General features: G+C 34.8%; 1 protein-coding gene across 1 annotated transcript; it reads right to left on the bottom strand.

Annotated features, from left to right (window-relative positions):
- Nucleotides 1–182: 182 nt before the first annotated feature.
- Nucleotides 183–25,437, bottom strand: LOC133193147 (mucin-3B-like). The gene is made up of 28 exons (XM_061329116.1): nt 25,416–25,437; nt 23,600–23,718; nt 23,353–23,411; nt 22,617–22,768; nt 22,125–22,340; nt 20,445–21,935; nt 16,825–20,055; nt 14,696–15,483; nt 14,548–14,615; nt 14,110–14,255; nt 11,971–12,716; nt 11,783–11,850; nt 11,399–11,547; nt 9,493–10,148; nt 8,926–8,996; nt 8,510–8,661; nt 7,007–8,025; nt 6,739–6,806; nt 6,468–6,619; nt 4,693–6,182; nt 4,400–4,467; nt 4,154–4,305; nt 3,719–3,879; nt 3,101–3,346; nt 2,696–2,770; nt 2,250–2,315; nt 2,008–2,037; nt 183–304 (listed from the first exon to the last, which is right to left on the bottom strand). The coding sequence occupies exons 1-27, from the start codon at nt 25,435–25,437 to the stop codon at nt 2,011–2,013; spliced, it is 11,658 nt and encodes a 3,885-aa protein (XP_061185100.1). The 3' UTR covers nt 183–304; nt 2,008–2,010.
- Nucleotides 25,438–27,477: the final 2,040 nt, after the last annotated feature.

Raw genomic sequence — 27,477 nt, 5'->3', positions numbered from 1 at the left:
AGCACTGGTCACGTGACTTTGGGTTAAACTCTGGCGTCATGATAGTCCACCTACGTCACAAATACGTAAACTGCAATACAGACTTGCAAATGGCAGTGTTTACTTGAGTGTCAACTTATGACGACTTTGTAAGATATCACATGATCTATAGATGTGTTTGCCATATGTCTTTTTCCTCATCGTATTTAGTCTTAGGGAAATCCTTTATGGATTGAAACATATTTTCATCTAATTCCATTGATTCCGTTTCGCTATGAGGTTTTTCATCACTTCCGGTGTAACTATCTGTGTCAATCACCTCAGCCTGAAAGAAAAACAATACATCCCATATTGAATAACATGCTGTGAAAAATTATTCACTGACTCAAAAGTTATTCCATAGGAAGGATCGGCTCGTGACTGTCGATTCCATGACAGAATAATAACCAGTTCTGGTGAGCCCCACAGCAGAAAATTATATAATACAGTTTGGACTATAAAATTTTACATGAAACTGCTATTAATAACAGATTTGCTAAAATCAGAGTATGATGGTCTTCAGTTTTTCTTTATCTGAACAAATGGTCTTAAAATGCGCATTTTAACGTTAAATGGAATACTTAACTGCTAAGTGTTAGTTATACACGCTTGAAGTGATTCATTAATCCAAAACAAAGCTGTGCGTGTTATCTTGTTTCAGCAATACATTAACATAATCAAGCCAACATACTGTATAACATTATATATCAACTAAAGTGTATTATTTCTTTTGTATGTTATGAGTATATTTTCTGTATATTTTATGTATGCATACTTCATTTACTGATACTATGTCACTCAGTGCTTAGTACTACAGAATAAAAGTGCATCTATTTTATAGAAGAGTTGTACAGCGTATGAAAAGTCAGTTTTTCGTATCTGAAAGATTTACTGTGAAAGATATTTTAATTTAATGAAAGCCATTTCCAAAGGGAATATATAGATAGAAAATACGAAATCAAGTTCGTAAGAGAATCGTTACATTCTTAATATTTAGAATTTTTTGTGTACGAGAAGTTTAAGGGATAAATGGTGCACAGACTGCCCCTTCTTTCCAGAGAATTGAAAATTAATGCTGGTATTGCGGATTATAATCTAAAGTCCCGTGTTCGAACAATAAATTTCACATACACCACAGACATAGATGGATTACATAGCCTGGTTCACCGTTTTCAATCTGCGGTTGAACTTTCTTATTTTACAATCAAGCACTGACATTTATCAACACATAAAGCCTTCACGTTCCGAAAAGGACGTTTACACAAAGACCTCGAAATGGGCATGCGCATAACAAAAAATTATAGCGATCAGCTTCCTGTGTAATATATAATGCAGAAAATAATGTTAAAATTCAATGAACATGCAGGATTTGAATTATGTTAGCTGCAGCACGCTCAGAAAAAAAAAAACAACAAACATTGCATTAGTTTGACGTTCCGAGTCCTACATATTCTTACTCCTATACTTACATATACCTTCAAAACTTGGTCGTATTTAGTATCTGGTAAAACAATTTGCTTTTAAATAATGCATTCATAAAAACATCTATCAAAACAAAGCTTCATATTGCAAGAGGAGGTGGTGATGGGGAATGGGGGAGGGGGGGGGGGCATAGAAAAAAAAAATATCAACTAGAATTTTCCTTATGTATGAAGTCTCAAGCGAATGCATATGTATGTATTAACACGAGTTACAGTTGTATGTGAGTCACTAGAAGTAGAAATATGCATTCTCCACTTCAATCGGCATAAATTCAGATTATTTTCACCGCAGCTGAAATTGAAGTCTTTCTGCTAGTCTAGATATACCTTGTGTGTCAGTTAATGCTTAAATTAGTGATAGAATAGACTGGTTAATCTTAACGAAATAAGAGAGGTGTTAGAAAAGTAAACTGAAATCAATTAATGTTAGCTAAAATCGAATATATCATAAAAAAAGTAAACTTTGAGATTGGTTATTAAAGCACACGAAAAAATCCCCGACACTTACTCTCTACAAATGGTCATCAAGTTCTGATTGCTAAAATATATACCAAAATGACGTTTTATACCAAATCATGCAGGAGTAAATGGCTATTTAGAAAATTTTTCTATTTCGTTTTAGATCTGATCTATTTGAATTTTAAAATGGATATTAAGTTAGTCTTTAACAGACATTTCCTTCTTTAAATTAATGTAAGTGAAACAAGTCCAAAACATCTAATTATCTTTCTATGAAGCTATCATATTCACCTCTTGATCATTACTATTGGCCCCGCCGCCTTGTCTATCTTTGCTATCTGTTATTTGCAGCTGAATCTAAATTGAAAGCCATATCGTTTAAGAATATAATAGTTTTCGTTCTTGCTTAGGAAAATCAATTTATGTCACTTGAAATCAATTTTATAAAATGAAATTTATTTCTTTCAAGGTTCATCATCCCTCTGATCATTCATTATGATATAAAAACTGTGATTTAATAAATGCTAATGATTATCAAAAAAACTCTAATTTATAAAAAATGCAATTAATTTCAACATTCCCCGTGGCGCAAAATTTGAAAGAAATGACTTTTAAAGTTGTTAATTTTACATCAGAATAATAGTTACTAATCCCATTGAAAATTAACTCTCTTATCAGAGGGTAAATGCGCCTTAAAGTATTTTTTGTGTTTAATATAGAGAAGCTGCCATATTGACCTCGTCAGAACTTATAGGGTCAGATGGCGGATGCCTTTCGTCTGACGGATATTCCTCGGTATCAAAGAAAATGGTCTACAATTAGAATTGATAGTGGCTTTCATTTAACTATTTTTTAAATGTTATGAATCGCAATGTATGTAAGAAAATATATAATACATTTCTACAATATATTTATCTGTGCTTGAAAACAACATGCGTACGTATACATATTTCCATCATGAGATTTAAACAATTTCGCATTCTGAAAGATGATAACAAAATATTTCGATAGATTTTGGTAAAAAAAATTGGTTAATGAAATGGACATGTCTATGTATCTCTCTTTGGACATGGATTTAGGAAAAACTTAACAAACAGTGGGTGGGGATGGCAATAACCTTAAGAAACAGATCCTATACTCACTGTATCATTTTCTTGCGCTTGCGTGTTTCCATTTTGCCGAACTTCCGGCGCTGGGTTTTGCTGCAGATCAGAATTCTTCAAATGTATGACTTGTGAAGGAGGTTTGATCTCCTCATCAACTGTCATGGCCTCCTTTGGTATATTATTATCGTAAGCAAATTCACTTCCTGCCGATTTCCGGATATATCCGATATCATCCGGGTCTTCTGGCATGCGGTACTTCTGTTTTGTATGTCGCCTTGAGCACTGGTTAAACAGAGAAATTAAAATAAGCATTATCAAAACTCTAAACTTTACATAAAATGATATGTATAATTCAATCTCATTAACAAAAATTTTAATCAATTTAAGTATTCAGCAATTTGGTCTTTGTAAAGAGGTCCTACAATGAAATCATACTATCACCAGATTTTTTATTTCTTTAGATATATAAAGGATATTTCTAATGTCCAATAATAAAATTGACAATAAGTGTCAGGAAATTAGATGAAGTTCAAAATGTTTTTTAAAGGAAGAAACACTTTAGATGGAAAGACTGGTTACATGCACTATGACATTTTTGTCCACCCCTGAACTTTTTAAGGCCCACCTCTCCAAAATAAATAGCTTTTTACTCACCAGGACACAAATCATGGCTAACAAAAAGATAAGAACCACAGCCCCGCAGACAATCACCGCAATGCCCCAGTTAGGGACAGAAAACTGGGCGGCTGTGACTTCTGTCGTTGTTTCGGGAGCGGATGTCGATTCTTCAGTGGTGGATGGTACAGCAGGGATTTCTGATAAAGTTCAAAGGTCAATTAGCTGTGTGACCTTAGTATTAAAATCACTTTTGAAGTAAAAATGCATTGTCACTAGATAACTTGAGGACAGAATATAGCTTTTCAGTTTTTATTATACCAATGAAAATATGAAGAATCTAATATAAAAATATGGTGTCGAAATAAATAAATGACAACATTAAATAAAGTGAGAACCTTTCAAAAAGCACAAAATGACAAAGTCAAGGTAAATTATTATAACAATTTAGAGAACATAATAAATCAGACTTACTATTATGTGATGTTGAGGCGGGATCTATTGTAATTTCCGGTCCAAAACTACCAGTAGTTGCGGCATTGTTCACTATCGTATTCAACTCTTCCGGTGGGACTGGATCAGTTCCGGAAAATTGTATGGTGTAATCAACAAGAATACTCCCCTCTCTAAAATACACATTTATGAACAATTTTTTACTGGTAGATATACAACACACAGACACAAACACACGAGAGAGAGAGGGAGAGAGAGAGAGATTACCTGAATGATATATTCACAATTCCCACGACTCTATTTTTGTAAGCACTGGCCAAGTATATCTCCAGAAGCTAAAATAAAATTTTTCTATAATCAACAGTATCAATTATTAATTACATTAACTACAATCAATAAATACATCCTATAGCTAAATGAAGAGATGTTATTTTTTTCAAACTATGGTTTTGAAGATATGATACAAATAAACAGGCTCTAAGGTTAATGTTAGATTTTGCTTAATGTAATTTGTCCTCTATATATTTATATTTATATGCTTGAGAAAACAGAACTCTTACTTTAGGATATATCTGGTTTTTGAGTGACTGGTATTCTACAGAGTTTGGATCAGCCAGGTTTGAATTCCAACTTTTATTGATGATTTTCAATGAAACATTAACTGTTTTTTCAATAGCTGATTGGGTTGTTGTTGGTGCTTGTGTAGTTGTTGGAGCTTTAGTTGTTGTTGAGGCTGGAGTTGTTGTTGATGATTGAGTTATTGTAGATGCTTGAGTTGTTGTAGAGGCTTGTGTTGTTGTGGGTGCCTGAGTTTTTGGTGATTGAGTTGTTGTGGATGCCTCAGTTGTAGGTGTCTGTGTAGTTGTGGAAGCTTGAGTTGTTGTTGGAGTTTGAGTTGTTGTAGGTGCTTGAGTTGTTGTGGGAGCTTGAGTGGTTGTAATTGTTTCAGATGATGTTGCTTTGTGTGTAGTTGTTACAGCTTGAGTTGTTGTAGGTGCTGGAGGGGTTGTGGATGCTTCAGTTGTTGTTGTAGCTTGAGTTGTAGAAGCTTGTGTTGTTGTGGGTGCCTGAGTTGTTGTTGGAGCTTTAGTTGTTGTTACTGCCTGTGTAGTTGTTGCAGTTTGAGTTGTTGAAGGAGTCTGAGTTGTTGTGGATGCTTCAGTTGTTGTTGCAGGTTGAGTTGTAGGAGCTTGTGTTGTTGTGGGTGCCTGAGTTGTTGTTGGAGCTTTAGTTGTTGTTACTGCCTGTGTAATTGTTGCAGTTTGAGTTGTTGAAGGAGTCTGAGTTGTTGTTGTTGCAGGTTGAGTTGTAGGAGCTTGTGTTGTTGTGGGTGCCTGAGTTGTTGTTGGAGCTTTAGTTGTTGTTACTGCCTGTGTAGTTGTTGCAGTTTGAGTTGTTGAAGGAGTCTGAGTTGTTGTGGATGCTTCAAGTGTTGTTGCAGCTTGTGTTGTAGGAGCTTGTGTTGTTGTGGGTGCTTGAGTTGTTGTTGGAGCTTCAGTTGTTGTTGGTGTCTGTGTAGTTGTTGGAGTCTGAGTTGTTGTGGATGCTTCAGTTGTTGTTGCAAGTTGAGTTGTAGGAGCTTGTGTTGTTGTGGGTGCCTGAGTTGTTGTGGGTGCCTGAGTTGTTGTTGGAGATTCAGTTGTTGTTGGTGTCTGTGTAGTTGTTCGAGCTTGAGTTGTTGTTGGAGTCTGAGTTTTTGTGAATGTTTCAATTGTTGTTGCAGCTTGAGTTGTAGGAGGTTGTGTTGTTGTGGATGCCTGAGTTGTTGTTGGAGCTTCAGTTGTTGTTGGTGTCTGTGTAGTTGTTGGAGCTTCAGTTGTTATTTGGGCTTCAGTTGTTGTTGGTGCCTGTGTAGTTGTTGGAGGTTGAGTTGTTTGGACTTCAGTAGTTGTTGGTACCTGTGTAGTTGTTGAAGTTTGAGTAATAGTTTTTCCTTCTGTTATTGTTGGTGTCTGTGTAAATGTTGGAGCTTGAGTTGTTTTAAGAGCCTGTGTTGTCATTTGAGCTTTAGTTGTTGATTCTTTAGTGGCGATTGATACAGCAGGAACATCTAATGCAGAAAAAAAAACCATTGAAAGTTGTCCGTCATTTGCTTCAAAATCATTCATTATAGGACAAAATGTTTTTTTATTTCTGGAAATCTATAAACTATTATCACACAAAGGAAAAAATTATTTCCCCCCCCCCTCTTTTATTTGTTTGTTGGTTTAACATCATTCCCTTTTTTGTAAGATACTTGAAATGCATGACAAAATTAAGAAGAGTGTATACCTATCAAAATGCATTTTATTATAGTCTAAATATTAACTTAAGAATATGAAATAAATATACGTACTATTGTGTGATGTTGAGGCTGGATCTATAGTAATTTCAGTTCCAAAACTGCCATTATCTACAGCATTGTTTACGACTGTATTCAGCTCTTCCGGTGAAACTGGAGCAACTCCGGAAAACTGTACGGTGAAATCAACAATCACACTCCCCTCTCTAAAATACACATTTATATGCATTAATAAACAGTTCAAGTCCCCCCAGATAGAAAAAAACACATATACATACACGCACACAGTGTGTGTGCGAGAGAGAGAGAGAGAGAAAGAGAATACCTGAACGATATATCCACAATTCCAACAACTCTAGTTTTGTAAACACTGGCCATGTATATCTCCAGCAGCTAAAATATAATAAATCATTAACTTTCAGCATAACTTTTTAAGGAAATAAATGTACATTATTTAATTAAATGAACATATGTCCTACCAAAATAAGATATACAAGCTTTGAACAGAGAAGTAAAAAAATCTGAAGGTTTGGCTTGTTTCTTATTGAGTTTTGTCCGTTTTAAATTTTGCAATTTTGAAAAAAAGTTCTTACTTTAGGATAGATCTGGTTCTTGAGCGACTGATATTCCACAGAGTTTAGATCAGCCAGATTTGAATCCCAACTTTTATTGATGATTCTCAAGGAAACATCCACTGTTTGTTCAACCGTTGATTTGGTTGTTGTTGGTGCCTGTGTAGTTGTGGAAGCTTGAGTTGTTGTGGGAGTCAGTGTTGTTGGTGCTTGAGTTGATTCTGGAGATGTCACAGTAATTGATTTATGAGTTGTTGTAGATTGAGATATTGTTGTTGATGGTCCTGAAGTTGTTGAAACCTTAGTTGTTGAGGAAGCTTCTGTTGTTACAACTTTTCCGACTGTTGTTGAAGATGGAGACGGTATGGGAGATTGAGTTGTTGTATTAGTTGATGTTGTTTGGGTTGTTGTTATTGGAGTATTTGTTTTAACAGGTGTAGTTGTTTGCATATAGGGTGTTGTGGTTGATGCGTCAGTCATTTGTCCATCAGTTGTAACTACAGCTTCCGTGGTTTTTGAGGCTTGTGTAGTTGATAAAATTGTTGATGGAGCTTCAGTCGTAATAGGTTGTGTTGATGTAATAGTCTGTGATGCTGTTGAATTAAAAATATCTGTAATTTCGTCCACTGTTGTTCCAGTAACAGGGGTTTTAGTTGTTGTTTTGAAACTTGTTGTTCCACCACGAGTTGTGCTAACAAAATCAGTTGTTGTGGCATTTGTCACTTCTTCAGGAATTCTCAATGTTGTTGTAGGTCCAGCTGTTGTAGATGGAGACTCAGTGGCAACATTTGTGGTAGAAAGAGGTATTGTTGCGTTTGTCAGAATTTGAGGGGTTGTTGTTAACATTTCCTTACTAGTTTGAGAAACAGTTGTCACTTCTTCTGTTGACAGATATTTGGTTGTTTCCTGGCTACGGATTGTTGTGGATTCCTGAGTGACTGCACCAGTAGTTGTTGATTTACTTGAATATGATGATTGAGTTGTTTGTGCTGATGAAATTGGTATCTGTGTTGTTGATAGTATAGGCCCAACGCTTGTTTCTGGTAACGAAAAATTAGCACTATAAAATAGTATTAAAATATATCCTTTTCTTAGCGGTAAAGAACTACGGAAATCATTTCATTTTTTTATTTAAGAGTTGATCCGTCTGATATATCTGTTTAACAAAATTTCTGATAGAACAATTCTTGGAGTAACCTATAAGCTCTCCCCCATGAATCATCTTTTAATATATGAGTATTATATGTATCTAACATATACTGGAATACATGGAAAAACCTCGACCGAAAAAATAATGTACCCTTCAGAGCAGACTGAATCATACAAACAAACAGTTCAGTCTAATGAAGATTAATTTATGTTTTGCTTACGTAAGCTTTAGGACACTTTCATTTCGATCAAAATGAAAGAGAAATTTTAAGGACATCGTTTGTATATCAATTTATAACTGCAAGGATACAAGGTTAGCTTCCAAAATAAAACCAACAACTTTTACAAATAATAACTATTTCCCAAACTTCCTACCTTTATGAAAAGTGAAGTTGGGATCAATAACCACATCTGGACCAAAGGTACCATCCTGGAACACCTTGTTGATTTCCGAATTTAAAATCTGAACATCCACAGGTTGACTACCCAGGAATGATACAGCATAGTTTATGATGACGCTACCCTGGCTAAAAAGAAAAAAAATTGCAGGGTTTTTGATTTCCTGTATGACTATTCCCCATTTCTCTTTTTGGAAAATAGCTATATTTTAAATATCTTCAAATATGTAAATTACATGTACTTTCATAAAAAAAAATTTAATTGTAAATTTTTGTTTTGTGTTATAAATATAATTGGCTTGGACAGTAGGCACTGCCTAAATAATCACGCCATAAAACAATAATCACTTGATAAAATATGCTCTGTTATCTATTTGAATGTTTATAGAATACCTAAATATAAATTCACTTGAGAATCCCCCAAATCTGTCACCATAGGTGCCTAAGGAGTAGGCGTCATAAAGCTAATAAAATAAATAAATTGTAATTAATTATTCAGAATATATATCACAATAAATTATTTTCTTTCGGTAGAATAAACAGTATTTACAACCATGGATGTGTCATATAAGGTCATCATGTTTTTTATGTCTGTATTGCCATTATTATTGGCTATAAAATTCACTCAGAGAGTTTTATCCTGCATTCCACAAACAACTGAACATAAATTAACCTAATAAGTAATCAAAACACCTTTAATTTCACAGATTATATATACATGTATATACTGTAGAATTAACTATCTGCTTGACTGAGCGTTGTGACATACGTATATTATATGTATAGGGAAATAGAATAAGCAAAATTATTCAAGAAAAATAGACATTTGTGATCTTGTTCGATTTTATCTTGACTTTAAATGTAGTCAATATATAATGATGAAATAAAATAGAAAGGTTTTTAACATTCATCTAAAACATGGAGAACAATAGAAAATATTTAAAGATAGATAATACTTACAAATGTGTAGTATGTCACAACTAAATTGCGGTAGCTATCTGAATCAGGATCTGCATAAGAAGGGTTCCAGTTCTCACTAAGAATACGAATAGTGACTTCCAAGTTCTGTTCAGTGCTATCTATAGTACTCAATACGGGAGGAGTTGTTGTCATCAATGTTGTACTTATAGCATCAGTTGACCTTTGTGTTGATTGCTGTGTAGTTAAAGCCTCAGTTGTCCTGTTTGTTGTTTGTGGTGTTATAGCCTCGGTCGTCTGGTTTGCCTCAGATGTTTTCTGTGTTGTTTGTTGTGTTGTAATACCATCTGTTGTTGAGGTTAAGTTTTGGTGTGTTGTTATCAATAACGTTGTCTGACTTGTCATTCTTTCTGTTGTTGTTTCTCCAGTTGTTAGATTTTTTGTTTGTTCTGTTGTTACAGTGTCTGTTGTTGTGTTTGTTGCTGGAACCCCTGTTGTTTGCGGTGTTGTCTGCCTTGTCTGATCTGTTGTAATAACCTCAGTTGATTTCTTTGTCGTTTGCTGTGTTATAATAGTGTCCGTTGTTAGTTTATCTGCAACAGTTGATGTTACAGCTGCTGTTGTTGGTTGTTCTGTTGTCGGCACAGTTATTGTGAAATCAGGAATTGGTGAGATTGTAGATGTATCGTGTAATATTTCTGTAAAACATGAATATTCAAAGTGAATATCTGTATATCTCAGGGCGAAGATAGAGTTTCAAGACTTGCATTAAAAAGGTACACATCTAAAAGTTTTGTAATGGCAATTTTTCATGAAGTATATTTTTGATATATACAACGATAAAAAACAAAAATATTAAAGAGAAATAAGGGTGACACATGCCTTGTTTCCAAGTGAAAGCAAAATTGACCTTTTTACACTAAGAGAAAAGTTTGTAATATTAACTTAAACTAATACTGTTTAAAAATATTATACAAAAGGCAGCACGTTTTACATCTTTGTAAATAAAAACTCAAAGATAGCATTAAAAATTTGGTCAAATGTAAAACAATTCTCGAAGTCTAAATATGAACTGTGATCTCTTTGCTTTTAAAAATAAGAAACATTTTTTTTTCTAAAATATGTTTCTAGAGAATTAGTGAAGGAGTGATATCATTTAAGAAATGTGTTTATATAGATACTATTGCTGAATATTTTGTATATCTAGAAGAAAAACACGGGGTCATATTTTATTTTTGCAAGTTATGATGGTTATGAACAAATATTAATGAAAAAGTTTTTATTTTACAAGAAATATTGTGAATGTAAGCCTTGTTTACTTTAATAAAACATTTATTTTCAAATTCAGTCTGCTCCGTTTGAGTCTCTGTTGTGTGTCTGATGTCTGAAAAAATAGTTATGCATAATGGTAACTTTGATTTAAGAAGATGTTAACAGCCATTATGAAATCAAGATAAGCAAATAAGTATTCATTTCTTAATTAGCTTGATTTAAAATCTAATATCTTTTGAAAGATATTAATCCTTTCACTTTGGAATCCAAATGCTAGGAGCATACTTTTAGAAAAGGTCATTATGGCCTTTTCCCTCTTTTTTTAACTTTATTAAACGGATGATATCGATAAACCAGGAAAACACTGATACTGCATACTTTTCGTATCTCCAATCATTTACAAGGCTTTTTGGGAAAAGAATCAAATTTGATATCCTTAATTTAATTATAGAAATTGCATGAAATCCATGATCACAATTCCTTTGCACAGTTAACCTTTTATCCATTTGACTGTTTTTAAAACTACCTTAGTATAAAGCAAAACTTACTTGATGTGAGCAAATTTAATATCTCAATGTTTCTTATTCAAAAAACGTACCAAAAACAAATAAAACAAAAATAAAAAAATAAACAAAAAAATCACTATTTTAGGATGATTTTGTTTTTTTTTTATTACCTATATGTGAGGTAAAGGACTTGTCAATAGTCACGCCAGGAATAGTTTCGTTTGCAAACGCATTATTGACCATCATATCCAGGATCTGAGGATCAATGGGATCGATCCCTAGATACATTATAACATACGTCATGATAATGCTGCCTTCCCTACAAATTGAATGGTTAAATCAGCAATTAAATATATAAACAATAAATTATATCTAATCCATTAATTCTTCAAAACAATGAATAATTAAGAACAATAAACTGATAAAAAAATGTTTGAGAGAATTAAAACATTCCATCCTAAATCTCACCATTCAGTTCTTATTCACATATGATTAAAAATGAATATCTTTATATTCTGTGTAGAATACTTAATTATGGTTCTTTGTGTCTTTACCTGAACTGTAAATTCGTGATATCCATGAACTGATCCCCATATGTACCATAACGATAAGCATTAAAAAGCTGTCAAAGAAAATGAAGAGGCATTCTACATTTATTTCTTTGAACTCAAAGTACACAAACATAAAACCTACATGTATATTACAAAATAAGTCTGTGTCTGTATGGCTTAAATCTACTTACAAAGGTTTTATAAGCATTGTTCAGTATCTCGTAGTTTTGTGAAGATGGCACTGCATAGTTTGGGTCCCAGGGCTCGCCCAAAACTCGAATGGTGACATCAAACTCTTTGAGGAAAAGAGGAACAGTGGTCTGTTCCGTGGTAACTGTTTGTGTTGTTAACAATTCGGGAGTTGTTGTTTCAGTCACTCTTGTTGATGGAGATATTGTCGTTGACTTCTCTGTAAAAGAGGCGGTTGAACTTACGTCTGATGTTGTTGATGATGCTGTTTGGTTTTGTACACTAGGCTCTTTAGTTGTTGTGAATGGTTCCTTGCTTATATTTGTTGTCATCTTTTCTGTTGTTAAATCTGTTGTTAAAGCCACCTTTGTTGTGAAAGAGCGAGTTGTGTTAACTGGAGTAGTGAATTGGAGAGTCGTGGAGGGTATATCTGATGTTAAATCATGAGTTGTAGGAAGTGTTGTTTGCTCTGTTGAGGTGTCATTGACTTCTTGACTCTCTGTTGTTAAGGACTGTGTTGTCAAAGGTACAGTTATTGGTGTTGTCACACTTTCTGTTGTGAATTTTGAAGTGGTTGTAGATTCTGTTGTCACTTGTGTTGTCACAGGAACTGTTGTTACCTTTGTAGTTTCCGGTTTGTCGGTTGGATCATGTGTAATTATGGGTGTGGTTGTTAGCAACTTTGTTGTCATAGCTACAGTTGTTGGGGCCATGGTTGTTACAGATTCAGTTGTTGATACATCAACAGCTATAATCAAATACTTTTGATTAATGTTTGGACGTAATACATTTAAACATAAGTAATCCAAGATTACAGAGCTCACCTCAACGAATATTTTCTTTAAGTAAGGCAAAGTCCCACACTAAACTAATTTTGTAGTAGTTTGCATCCCTACATGCAACATTTATGCAATTTTAGTCAAGATCGGGCTTATATTTACTTGGAAATGGACTTGTTCAAAAACTTTAAACTAGTCATTCATCCAGAAAATGCAGTCAGATCTACAATGTAGAATAGAAAGCAAGTCTGTTAGGATGCATCCCTTGATGCATCATTCATACATGTTTGGACCAGGTAGCCCTGGAACTTAATTGGGAATGGACATGCTCAAAAACTTTGCCCTGGTCACTTATACGGAAAGCATAGGTCAGATTCTGTAATTAAAGTAAGTCTGTTAGCGTGAATCCATAGACGTATCATCCATATAGTACATGTTTTCTTTGAAGAGCTTAAATTGAAACTTGAATGATACTTCTCCAAAACCTTTAACGTGGTCACTCATCCTGAAAAAGGGGGTCAAATCCAAAATCCAAGGCAAGTTTGGTAGTGTGCATCCCTGAAGCATCATCCATTAAAGTTTTCTCCAGATGGGACTTTAATTTACACTAGAATGTACCTGCTCCAAAAAACTGATTAAAAATCTGGAAAATGTAGCCAAATCCAGAATCTGAAGTCTGATAGTGTGCATCGATTCCTAGAATCTAAATTCATACAAGTTTGAACCAGAAAGAGCTTGCGATTAAACTGAAATGAACCTTCTCCAAACACGTTAGCCTGGTTTCTCATCCAAAAATTGTAGGTGTCATATCCAGCATCCGAAGCAAGTTATATAATGTGCATCCCTGGATGCAAATTCCTTGTAAGTTTGGTCCATATAGGGCTTGAAGTTGAAAATGTAGGTCAAATCCAGCATCTGAAGAAAATATAGCAGTGTGCATCCTTAGATATATCATTCCTGCAAGTTTGGTCAATTCATGGCTTAAAGTTACTTGGAACTGAGACCTGCTCCAAATATTAAACCTGCTCCAAAACTTTAACCTACTCCCAAAACATAAATCTGGTCATTCTCTGGCTGGAAATGCATCACCTGAAACCTGGCTGGTATAATAAAACATACAAAAAGCATCGCTCATGCATATCTGTTAAATATAGGGCATAGAACTATTAGAAAAGAAATCTGCTCCAAAAACTTTTCACCGACGCCGAGGGTATTACATAATATTCCCCAACTTCGTTGAGGTGAGTTTAAAAAGGAAAAGTCTTCAATTTCTGATTACATATGTACAATCAATGAGCCTGAAGTCAATAATCATTTCCATGTTCAGCCTTACAACGAAAGATATACAGGATTAAACCTTACCTGTGTGTGAGGTAAAATTTGTATCAAGCTGCACCTGTGGAGGTAAGAGCGTTGACATACTATTGACTTCCTGACTCAGAACATTCGTATCTATAGGTTCTCCCGAGGAAAACTTGACGTTAAACTCCACGATGATACTACCCTGTCTAAAATGTAGACGTAAGTTTTCATAAACTCTTAGTAAAAAAATAACCATATGATATTTTTCCGACAAAATCTGCCATATCATTTAAATTTTTTAAGGTAAAATGAAAATGAATTTCAGTGCATGTCCCTTGTGTTGCTCTCAAAGATATGCTTAAATGAACCAAAAATAACATGTTTATCTAACAGCTTTTCAGGTCTCCTTTTCTAATTTAGTTGCAAAGAAAAGGAAATATTTTTGAGTTTTCAATGTGCTGGCAATCAAAAAATGTGGAAATGATATGAAACAATTACCTAAAGACTATGTCTGAAACAGTGACGTAACGTGCTCCATATACACTGCTGCTATACGCGTAGGTAAGCTGAAAAAATATTTAAAAGATGACTCAGTGACACAATTTCGTACGAAAACAAAAGAATGAACAAATATTCAAATACTTACAGTACTGTTGACAAGATCGTACAAAGCCCGAAAGTCAGCAGAATTTTTGTCCGTGTATTCAGGCTTCCAATCCAAACTGGTGATTCGTAGTTTTGCGGATACGATCTGAACTGGCGCTGATGTCGTGGTTATGTCTGCAACTGATGATGTACTCTTTGCAATGGTTGTTGATTCTGATGTTGTGGTTGGGAGGGAAGTCGTTTCTGAGATTACACTAGAAGTTGCTGGGACATCTGTGACTGTAGAAGCTGGTGTTGATATTATTGTACTGGTGGTGAATGGTAAGGCTGTTGAGGAAGACACCAAATCACCGGATACTGCCGAAGAATGTGGAGTAGCAGAAACAAAATCAGATGATGTAAAAATTGAACTTGTGGATAACTGAATTTCACTTGACATTGATTTAACTGTAGATGAAAGATTTGATATGCTGTGTAAAGGCGATGTTGACACGTTATCCTCATATGATGTGTACAATTTGGCTGTCGATGCTGCTGATGACGAAGAAGTTGGCATAACGGAGAATGTTTCTGAAGAAGATCGGGGTGTGGTGATAACTGCGTCTGATGTCAAAATAAACGATGACTCAATCGATGATGACATCAGTGATGGTGTTGATGACACAAATGTATCTGTGCCCTTCACAGTAGACAAAAGTGGTGCAACACTAGATACCACTGACAAATGCTCTGAAGAAGTCAGGAACGGTAACCCAGTTGATGTCTCGGGAACAGAAGTGGATGAAAAGGATGATACTTGTCTTGAAGTTGCCGAATCTACAGAGGAAGCTAAAAATTTTGAGGAAGAATACACATAATGCGAGCTATAAGAAGAAATTTCAAGCGAAGACATATGCAATTGTGCAGAAGAGAAGCCAGCTGTGAGTGCTTTTGATGCATCAGTGGAATAACTCAACGTAAAAGAGCTTGTTAGTGAAAACAACTGCGTAGACAAATTTATGTCTGTCGAAAATTGTTTTGAAATGTTATTCGAAAATGAGGACAAGATTTGCGAACTTGTCGATACTGAAGATACCATCGAAGAAGCTTTTATTAACGATGACTCGTGTGGAATGGGTGACTGGAAACTGTAATCTGAAATCGGAGATAAAGAAGCTGTAGGGGATAATAATATCGATGTTTGGGAAGAAAATGGTGAACTAGTTTTTCCATCCTCGGATTGATGTGAAACAGTATATGAATCTGTTTCTGGCAATTTAGTATTCATTGATTTCTGAATCGAAGTAGATATCCTACTCTTAGATTCAATCGACAATGTCATTAAGGAAGAAACCTCAGTATAAAATGAAGAGGACTTCTCAATCATTGAAGTCTTTTCAACTATTGTTGAAAATGGCGATACAGTTGGTATTTTTTCAAAAGTGGAAATTGATACAGAAGAAGATCTAAGTTCAATATTCGATGTCTTTAACGACGGCGATGTTACAACAAATGACGATTCTGTGAAGTCAATTAATGATGATGTCTCTAAAATCAACGAATTTAGCTGACCAACAAACGAGGTGTTTTCTTGTATTGGCGACGATGAAAGCGTTGAAGACTTCGATGAGGACGCAATTACTAAAGACGTCATAGAATTTAAAGTAGAGGGTTCTGCAATTTTTGACGTGTTTTCTATTTTTGGCGAAAATGTCACTATGGAAGATGCTACTGAGGAGAAAGTTAAGGAAGGTGTAGTAAAATACATCGAAGATGACTCTTTTGTCGTCGATGATGTCAATACTGAAGTTCCTGATGTTTGCAAAATAAATGATGACGTTTTAGAGTAGACTGGAGATGATTGCTCAATATTCGAAATCTTTACTGTAGACGATATTTCTGTTGAATATTCCAAAGAGTACTGAATATGTATCGACTCTGTAACAAATATTGAAGATTCTAAAGAATTACTATTATTGATACTGCTTTCCTGAGTAAATGTTGACAAAAGATTCGATCCCACAAAAGATTCTGAGATCGTCAATAATGAATTTGGAAATGCTATTTGAGAGGATGTCATTTGCTTGGATGAAGTTTCAGATAAAATCTGCCATGGACTGGATAAGAACATTGAAGTGCTTATTGATGGTACTACACCCTGTGATGATGAAGATAATTTATCTGACAAACTTGAAAGCCTGGATATCTCCAATCCTGAAATTTGTGAGTATGCACTGCTGGCTATTTCAGATGACAATTCATAACTTGAAGATCCTAGTTTGGTGCTTAATAGAGATGTGGAGAGAAAACCTGAAGGTATTATTCCAGTACTGTGTAACATTTTTGAGGATAAATCAGTGGTCATTGAATCCATTCCGGAGAAATATTTACTTGACACCAATGAAGATCGAAAGAAGTTTGAAGAATAACTGGTTATAATATTTTTGCCACTTGATGATAGCCGTAACTCTGAAGAAACCGAAGACGATTTAAGAGAACTTTTCAAATTGTCTTGTTTGGTTGACATTACCATAAACTCACTCGATGTTGGCATGATGCTGATTGACACAGATGTACTTTCTCCTGTGCTCTGTTGTTCCAACAAACTTGTTGATAATAAAATTGACGATCTGGGGACACTGTAGATTTCAGAAGACGAGAGTGCACTCGAAAAGGAGTGGGTAAATGTTGTTACCCCATATTGTATTGATGATACACGTTTAGTGGCGAAAAAGTCACTAGAAGATATATCTAAAACAGAGCTAGCTTTTCGTCTAATAATTGACGATGATTCCTCTGCCTGACTTGTTTTTACACCAATTCCAGAGCTTGATAAGACTGCTGAAGATCCCACTGCCTGATAACTGGAAATAGGTTGCATATCTGAAGAGCTTGTTGTATAAGACAAAATGTTGGAAATCATATCTGAAGACGAAGACTGTAGAAAAGTAGACAAATAGCTTGAAGAGAGAAAAACATCCGATGTTTGAGACTGAAAATTCCCGGATGTTTCTATAGTCAATTTAGTACTCAAGCTTTTAATCTCTGATGAAATTTCCCTTGTTATACTACTTAACTGAAGGTTTTGAGTTGCTGTCTGAATAACCGATTGGAAAGATGGTTCAGTGGAACTTAATACCGAATTAAATACCATGGAACTCTGGCCCATTGCAAGCGATGAGTCATGTACCTCTGAAGATAGAACAGTTCCTGAATAAGTGGATAGCTTCTGCACAATCGAAGAAAATGGACTAGCATTCGTGGATAAAACAATAGATGAACTTATTGCTGAAGACGTAATAAGCTGCTCAAAGTTAGACGGAGAGACTCTAGAAAATTCAGAACTCCGAATTATAGATTTCGAATAAAAATTCCGTGTTGATGTCAATCCTAGAGAGGGATTAAGAATATCAGAGGATGCATCAAATTTTCTGGTTTTAGATTCTAAATCAGCCACGGTTATATACGATGATTCTTGCATTTCTATAGTCGACGAAGGCTTAATGGAAATTTTGCTAAAAGGAGATATAATGGCAGTTTGACTAGAGAAAGTGACTCTGTCAATCTGGTCTAAAGTAGAAGCAATGTCAATTGTACTTGAAATATAAGTCATGTCACTTTGGCTAGATATTGTAGCAGTGTCGATCTGTTGTGATGAAATGCTAACGCCTATCTGACTTGAAGTAATAGCAGTGTCAGTTTTGTTGGTTAAAGTAGTAGTGTCAATATGGCTGGCAGAAATAATTTTGTCAAGGCTGGCAGAAGTAACGTGATCAATTTGGCTTGATGAGTTAACAACGTCAATTTGGCTTGAAAGAGTTCTGTCAAAATGACTGGAAGCAACATTTTGTATTTGGCTGGAAGAAGTAATGTTGTCCATTTGACTGGTTAAAATAACATTGCCGATTTGACTGGTTGAAATTACAGTGTCAATTTGGCTGGAATAAATAACAGTGTCTAATTGACTGGTGGATATCACATAAGTTGACGAGGGCATTATGGAAATTTTGCTAGAAGGGGATACAATGGCAGTTTGACTAGAGAGAGTGGCTCTGTCAATCTGGTCTAAAGTAGAAGCAATGTCAATGGTTCTTGAAATTTTAGTCATGTCACTTTGGCTAGATACTGTAGCAGTTTCAATCTGTTTTGATGAAATGCTAACGCCTATCTGACTTGAAGTAGTAGCAATGTCAGTTTTACCGGTTAAAATGGTAGTGTCAATTTGGTTGGCAGAAATTACTTTGTCAAGAATGGAAGACGTAATATGATCTATTAGGCTTGATGAAGTAGTTAAGTCAATCTGGCTTGAAAAAGTTCCGTCAAAATTACTGGAAGAAGCAACTTTTTCTATTTGACTGGAAGAAGTAACATTGTCTATTTGACTGGTTAAAATAACACTGCTGATTTGACTGGTTGAAATTACAGTGTCAATTTGGCTGGAATAAATAATATTGTCTAATTGACTGGTGGAAATAACAGTGTCCATTTGACTGGAATAAATAACATTGCCTATGAGACTGGTCGAAATAATTGTGTCAATTTGACTGGACAAGGTTGCAGTGTCAGTTTGGCTGGAGAAAGTAACCGTGTTACTCGGGCTTGAGGAAATTCCTACGTTGCGTTCACTGGAAGACATAACAGTGGAGGACGGGCTGAAAATTTCACTTAACGAGGTAACTACATCAATTTGGCTGGAGGAAGTGTCCACGTTAAACTGACTTGATGATATGAAAAGTCCAATCTCACTGAAAGAATGCAAAGAGTCTGTTGAAATGAATGCTTGCGATTGATTATGTTTGTCTTTTAAGTAAGACGAGGACTCTTGCACACTGCTCAGTGCTCGTCCTGCTGATGATAATGGAGTTTCTGTTGACAGAGTTTGGAACTCTGTTGTAGAAGGAATATCTGACAATTCAGCCTGTGAACTTGAACTTAATAAATTTTGTGTTGATAAGTAAATATTGCTTGGAAGAAGAATCGACTTTGTTGATATTTCTGATGAAACTCCAGCTAAATTGGAAATTAAACTTTCTCTTAGACTTGGGTCCACTGAAACTAAATTACTAATTGTAGAAAATAGTCCTGAATTTTTAATTGATTCAACATAAACGGATGATGTAAAAGAAAAGGAAGGCGACATTTTGTCAGACTTTGTTATGATGTCAAGAGGTGTCGACGACGTGGTATTGATAAGTCCCCATGAGGAATCAGAAATTGGACTTAAGAGGACATCCATAGAACCATTAGATTTTTCTTGAATCGACGTTTTTTCTTGAATCAGTGAAGAAAGCTCTGATGAATATGATAACGTTGAGCTCAAATGAGATTGGGTTGGCATGACAGGGAAAGACGATGACATCAGCAAGGGTGTTGAGGTACTGATGAATGTAGATGAATGTGTAGATGTGCTTGCCTCATCAACTGTAGGAAATAGGAAAACAGAAATGTTAAAGTTTATTTTTATTTATGTTGAAAATAAAGTCAATTTTGTAAATATCCGTAGGCGATAAAGCAGAAAGCTCTAAATACCCCAAGCATGTGAAATACTGAATTACTATGCATTCGCGACCCTCATCTTTTATGAAAATTGTAAAATCAAAGCTGATGTTCAAAATGATAAAAGATTAAAACACAAGAGGTTCACTTTTAAAGTATTGTGATGAATTTCCGTATATCATACATATATCTACTGTGTTTATATATAAGGGAGTCCCTAAAATTATTAACTAGAATAATTTGATTGATTTCTCTTAGGAAGTATAAGGGATGCTAATGTTCTAGGGATACTACATTACTACGTATATATATACCTTGGGTTGTTCTCGCTGCTAAGGAATTCCATATTGATGTTGCTTGCAGCTCTGAGAGATGTGATGTTTTGTTTGGTAATCCAGAAAACATAGTAGCTGTGTCCGTTTTGTATGGTTGAAAAATTTCACTTGAAGATTTCAATCTTTGTCTCTCCAATAAAAGGTCATTCAGAATATTGTCAAGATCTGCATCACCAAATATATCCCCATTAAAGTGACTCTGAACTTCTGCTGGGGTGGGATCTACTGCAACCTCCGGGGTAAAGACTTCCAATCCCTCTGACCGGTTTGTCCTACTTGAAAAAGACATCTCTCTCCCAGCCTGGGTCATACTCTTTTCGACCGGTAAATCGACTGATTGATACAAATATTCATAAGGAAATACTTGCCAAGAAGAATGCAGATCATCTCTTAAGATTTTTGAAAATTCCTCCCTTTGATGTGTTTTTGTTGAAACATTTATTTTTTCCTCTGGTGCTATTGAGGGAAATATCGAGGATACCTCTAAGGAAGGAACAAATCGACTAGGCTTAGACAACAGTCCATTAACGAATATTGCCGAACTAGTGACATGAGTTGTCTGCACATTTCCAAGAGAAATTGTTGCTTTTGATTTTGCTGATACTTGATTTGAATTTTCCGTTTTAACTGAAGACATGCTGGACTGTACATGTATGTTAGCGTTCCCAGATGACAGTACTGAGGTTATCATTCCTTCATTTTCCACTGCCTCGCTGAAATAGCCCGTGAACATCGTTGTTTTGGAGGTACTTGGTCTTATCTTAGCCATGCCTCCAATTGGGAATTCCACGGACTCAGAGTTGAATTCATGGAGATGTAACTTTGAAGAGTAGGAATCACCATCACTAGCATAGACGGAGACCGACGGTTTTACTTGATATGTCGACTGCGCGAAAGATAAAATGTCTAAGGCTTCATATTCATATTCCCTATTGAAAAAGTTAGTTTTGTACTCAGCTGCGGAAGATATAGAAAAGCTATTAGCACTCTTCGAAATGTTAATCAAAGCAAAACTATTCGTATCGAAAGCTAGTGTTTTAGATTCAAAATCACTTTGTGCTGGTGATTCAGAAACATGCTGAAGCAAAGCGTGGTCATTTGAATATTCAAAGGAAGAGATGCTAGAGGATGCTGTTGTATATTTAGCAGAAGTGGTGCTGAAGGAAGCAAGTAGGTGACTATCATACAAAGCAGAGATGGTAGAAAATTTGCGTGCATCAGTTGAGTTTTGAGTATTGTAGGAAGCTGAAGTGCTGGAGTTGAGTACAGAAAAGTCAAGCTGCTGAACAGGTAAAGCAGACGACAATAGAAAGGGTGAAGCTTGTACACTTGATAATACGATACCTGATGGCTTAACATCTATGGAAGAGAGTGATGGTAAACTGAAGCTCTCCGAAGATGTTGGGAATATATCCGATGTTACACCTGTAGCTAGAGTGGAAGTGGATAATAAAGGTGGTGTCATAGAAACTAGAAAATAAAAAGAACAAAAAGGTCTAATAGGATAATACAGTGTGTACCTAAAGAATTTTGCATTCATAGTTATGAAGGAGAAGAAAATATTTTTATGAAAATAAAAGAACTCTTCAATATTTATTGTTATATACAACAAACAAGTGTTTAGGGAAGGTAATAAATACATATATTCAGAAAGCTTACCTTTGGATGATGTTAATAAGTCTGTTACAGACGATTGAAGTGTAATTGGAGAACTGGATAAGACTGAGAGATGCGCAGAAGAAGAAACGTCATCTTTTGAGGTATATATGTCACTAGTCGTGAATAATACGTCACTTGCTGTCGTGGAATCAAACTGTGAACTTAGCAATGAGTTGATAATTGTTGATGAGACAGATGGCCCAAGTGATTCAATTCCTGAAATGGAATAGCAGCATTTGGATTAATTAGAAGAATCAACTCAATACAATACATGTACCTATGGATATGTGTGGACACTTTGAAGAGAGAATCATTTTAATATAAATCTTGAAATTAATTTCTCTCTCTCTCTCTCTCCAAGTCTTGTTTGATTTTAAAAGAATGTTACCAAGAAAAAATACAAATGGTAAAGGCTAAATAAACTTTAAGATAACTTGACAATTGAGGAAAATACACAGAAAATATACACTTCCTACGCCTATCTATGCTTACCCCGTATACTCCTGATAAAGTCTAGGAAAAAATTCCCGAAGAGTGTGTAATTACTGGTAACATTTTGAAGCAATTCTCTGAATTCCGATTCCGTCCGAGAATTGTAAAATTCGATATTTAATGTGACTTCAGTAAAATTTCCTTCTGCAATTCTGCAAAGAGAAAGCACAATTTGTATGCAGAAATGCAAAGATGCTGGGAAAAGACAACATATGTGGCAAAACTTTCATTGAAGGTCTTATTTGAAAGTCAGGGCCATTAAAAAATGTAGATGTTGAATTTGGTCGTTTGTCAGACGAATTCTGGAAAGCCTAAATAAAAATGACTTGTCGCGAATTATTTCCTTCTTTATTACTAATATGTTCTATTGATGTTCAAAAAATTCTTTTCAATTTTGAATTCTCATTTTGTGATTAATGTCTTTAATTTTTCTATAATGGAAACGTAGATGATATCTCCATGATCTATGATTATTTCCAAACATCAGACTTACAGTTCTGACTAGTACATTGTATTCCTAAATGTTTTAGCTTTGATTATTTATAATCTTACTAAAGTTTTTAAAAGCAGTCGATTTGCTATCATCCATTGTGCGTATTCAGCAAGACCTGATGTACAATATATGGAATAGAGGTATAGTCCATGCATTAAGCTAAACTGAAAGGTTGACATCATTAATTGAGTGACTTGATATTCACTGTAATAAGAAACAAATAAATGACAAAACTGTACGTACTTAACATCTAAGATTTCTCCTCTTTGAAAATCATTGAATACTGAAAAGGTAGCGTCTATCTGCAAGAAGAAAAACAGAGTTATCGCTCTTGTAATCAAGTATTTTGCTTAAATGCATAAAGTTTGTTTATTTCCCCCCTTTTTTCAAATCCAAAACTCACTGAAAAGGGGGGGGGGTGTATTTTCTCAGATTTGGACATGCAGAGAGCAGTTCTAAGATGTCTGCTTTAATTTGAGGAATCACTTACATCATACGCTAAATCTTCCACTAGAACTGTATATGCATCAGAACTTTTATTTAAAAAGTCGTCCGTCCAAAACTCAAACAGACCGAAAATACCCTGGAACTTCGTGAACGTCTGCTGACCTGGAAATAAAAAAAAAAAACAAGAAAATTAAGAAACTTCTGTACGAGAAAGGCTATAAATATGATATCGTTGTTTAGTGTGGTAAAATAAGAACTTTTGTCATTTGAGAAATGTATTTAGGGTGCATAAGATTATAACAAGAGAATGTTTGACCTTTTGTACATTATGATAAAAATGCCTATTATTTCGTGACTCTCTGTTAAATCTAAGGGTTTTGAACTCAAAACGAGGATGGATCCAGGATTGCAGTTTGGGTCCGCCACCTAAAAAGATTGGCAGAGGTCTGGGGTCCGCCTTGAAGCCAAGGCGAAATCGTGGTGGGGACCTAGGAGCAAAGCGCCCGAAATCTCCAGGCTTCTACGTATACAAATTTGGTAGGGCAAAAATGAAGTCTTCTAATATTTTTACTATATCTTGTAGTCATAATTATGACCTATTAATTATATATTTTAAGATCTAAGGAGCTAAAATGTACTATTATTTTAAGGTTTGTTGAAACAAAGGCTAGGAATCAATCATCCAGAAACTTCTTATTTGCAAGAATATAGAACTCTTTTATTTATACCCTTTTATCCCAAAATTTAATTTTCTTTAAATTCTCAATAATAGAAAAACGGGGGCGCATGCCGGGTGTGTCCCTTCCCTCTCCTAAATCTACCTCACCCAGAGTTACTCCTGTCGACCCTTGTGGCAGCCAAAAGAAATTGCTCATATTCTTTCAAAATGTTTTGAATTAAATTTCAAAAAAAGAGAAGATAAAACATTGATCGAATGTCAATCCATCAATAAAATTTATTTTCTTTACGTATTCTCGAACAATAATCCCTCTTTAAGGTCCCCTTGTCGGATTTCTACCTGTTTTTGTTGATGTCTGGTACACTTTTCAGAAGCAGCAAACCAGTGTTTGCTCTTGTTTTATATGGGTAAACATTTCTATTGAGTCCCCCTTCCATTCATAGCTCAATGATTATCCTACTCCACATAACGAGAGATAACAAATATTTAACCCGGTTAAACTAGAGTGGGGCAGCTCTTCATTTTAGTAAAGTATCGAGTTTTTAAACGGTACGGTGTGTGTTGGAATATTTTTAATACATATTCATGAGTATAGAATAATTCAAAGTTTGTTAATTAGGGAAATTGGTAATAACTAATAATTATAAAGCCTGTGATCTTATCAGTGAATTAACTTGGAGATATCAGGACAAGCACAATGATCTTTGTCTCGTGTCACGGAGTGATTTCATATCATGCAGCTATAAGAGTATTATCTTGATTTGTTACTAAATGCATCAAATTATAATTATTTGTTGTACAGAGAGAGAGAGAGAGAGAGAGAGAGAGAGAGAGAGAGAGAGAGAGAGAGAGAATTAAGCTTTTTCCTTCAAGAGCCCATCTTAGAAGGAGAATGTGAAAGGATTCCCTGTTATTTTTGACACTGGGCGAACAAAGCCATGTTCGGGGATTAAAAGGTTATTTTCTAGATGTAAAAATAGCAGGAATTGAGTCACTGGTCAGCTCTGTGTACAGTACAATCAAAGGGACATTTATATTCAATCTTGTGACTCATCGTGTTAAATACGTGCACTCATAATTAATTAGTCTTATGCAAATGCAATATAATGTAAATAACTTCATTAATATCAGTTTTTGCTCGTGTGGGTTTTAAGAGTATTTCGATGTTACATGCATTTACCAAGGTTACCGGGATGAACCATGTTATAACCGCAAGCATCAGTTTCAAAAAGATAGCTTTTGAACTGTTGCATCTTTTATTGCCTTTTTAAAGGTTTTTGTCATGTATATGTCAATTTTATAGCAAATATTGCAAGATTTATCATTAATTATACTAAAATGAAGAATGGATGTGAATCTTTATGAAAATATTCATTTTATTAAAATGACTTTGATGAAAGACTTACTTTTCCCTCTGTCAGAAGGTCATATTTTCCAAAAGTTAAATATTTAAATTTGTTTAAATGCACAATTAAATATTCAAACTTAGGCCTTAATCTTAAATGTGTGGAAGTAAAAAACTGAATATACACTTTAAGTTTGTGACATTAAGACAAAAGACATTTACAGTACACATACGCTACGCTCGCGAGATGATAGGGAACAAATCCTTTTCATCCGTATTTAAGTTCCTGAAATTTTGCGTTACAGCCAAAAAATCCGGCACGATTTCCTCATACAGCAGGTGATACAAACGATTTATGTCCTCATCATTTTAATGGTAAATTTTGGTCATCTTATTACTCATAAAGCAATCAGTTAAAGGCAGGGAATCAAAGGGGGAAAATATAATGAATAAAGAACAATAGAAAGGGTCATTGATTTCCGGGTTTTCTGCGTTATTCAGCTTGACCCTACATGACAAGCAGACGGTAAATGGGTTTGTTTTTTTTTAAGAAGCAGACGATAATACTGATCAGAGCCGTCTGGTGGAAAACATAAATTATTTCTCAACAGCAAAGGTCGAAAACATTGGAAGTCATTTTTATGCGACCTTTAATTGTCAGCAAAATATTAAAAAAAGAGTCCGGTTTTGTGACAAAAGGGGTCATCTGAGGTTTTTTAGACTATTCTCTACATGGACTTCAATGGCGAGATGCAAAGGAGACTACATATGGACTGATGTTGACCTATCTGGGCTTTGATGAGAAAAATGAGACGTAGAGTTTTCACGTCTTTAGAAAAAGAAACATGATATTTTCGACCATATTATTTTTGATTGACATTGTCCGAGAAAGGTCAGTGTTATAGCCTTCCAAAGATTTGCGTTTTCCCCAAAAGAACTTAATATATTTGTACTCTTAAGACTCAAAGCATATACCAAACGAAAAAATAAGTGTGACTGTGAAAACAATGTTTGTGTAAATTGAGAGTTTGCTTCCATATCTTTAATTTAAATAATGAAAATTACATGTAATAAAGTACCGTTCCTACCTTTAAAATGTTACTTTCAAGTCTTATAAAGATTTTCTTCTTGCATTCTCTTTTTGAAATATAATTTTTATGTTTTTGAATATTTCTTTATTAGATTGACATGTTTTAAATGCAGAGTATAGCATTCAATACGCCTACATATGCGGACAGTCCCCCATACAAACAATGCTCCTACTAACCACAGCAAGACTACATACAAGAAAATTTATGGTCTGGAATTATTCAATGTGTTTTTTTTCCTGTTTCTACCACATATTACGTTGCTTTAATATTTCAGATCAGCACAACACAGTTGTCGTGATGTCGTAACATTCTATAGCAGTAGAGGGAGATCTTTTAAACTAAGATAGGGTTTTTATCCGGAAATGTTAATGATTTATACGGCTAGGTTGAAAATCTGCATGTGTGCAATAAATGGAATGATGCACTAAAGGTAAAACCCAAAACCAGGAACCACCAAAGGAATTAATTAATATCAAAATTCAACTGCATGTCAAATTTCTTATCACAGGGTGTGTGTTCGATATTCTTGACGTGTTTTTTTTTTCTCTCCTGTCATGTTGAATGTTAAATATATATACGATTTCTGAGATATTACATATTCTTTTATTTTAGCGGAAGATTGTCATTGAACAAGTTTAATTCAAAGAACATAAGAATTGGACCTATCTAAGTTAGGCACAGTCATTCAGGTGATGGCAAATTTAGTATCAGGGAAGTCAACTGATAAAAATCAAGTCAGTTTATGGATTTATTATTGGAATCCACTCCAGGGGCATATTCCTCGGGCTATGTGTATAATTATAGTG

This window comes from Saccostrea echinata, unplaced genomic scaffold (genome assembly GCF_033153115.1).
Source record: "Saccostrea echinata isolate AGI-Se365-2 ecotype Australia unplaced genomic scaffold, CSIRO_AGI_Sech_v1 ptg000027l, whole genome shotgun sequence".
In the NCBI taxonomy this organism is placed as follows: domain Eukaryota; kingdom Metazoa; phylum Mollusca; class Bivalvia; order Ostreida; family Ostreidae; genus Saccostrea; species Saccostrea echinata.
The sequence above is the reverse complement of the archived record's forward strand: the minus strand, read 5'-3'. Positions and strand labels throughout refer to the sequence as shown.

What these genes read in the sequence shown, in the direction of transcription:
- LOC133193147 (XM_061329116.1), bottom strand. Translation starts at nt 25,437, where the DNA reads ATGGTTCATCCCGGTAACCTTG. An exon ending in ATTGTGAATATATCATTCAG is followed by an intron (nt 4,306 to 4,399) that starts GTAATCTCTCTC and finishes TGTGTATTTTAG; the next exon opens with AGAGGGGAGTATTCTTGTTG. An exon ending in CGCCTCAACATCACATAATA is followed by an intron (nt 3,880 to 4,153) that starts GTAAGTCTGATT and finishes GAACTTTATCAG; the next exon opens with AAATCCCTGCTGTACCATCC.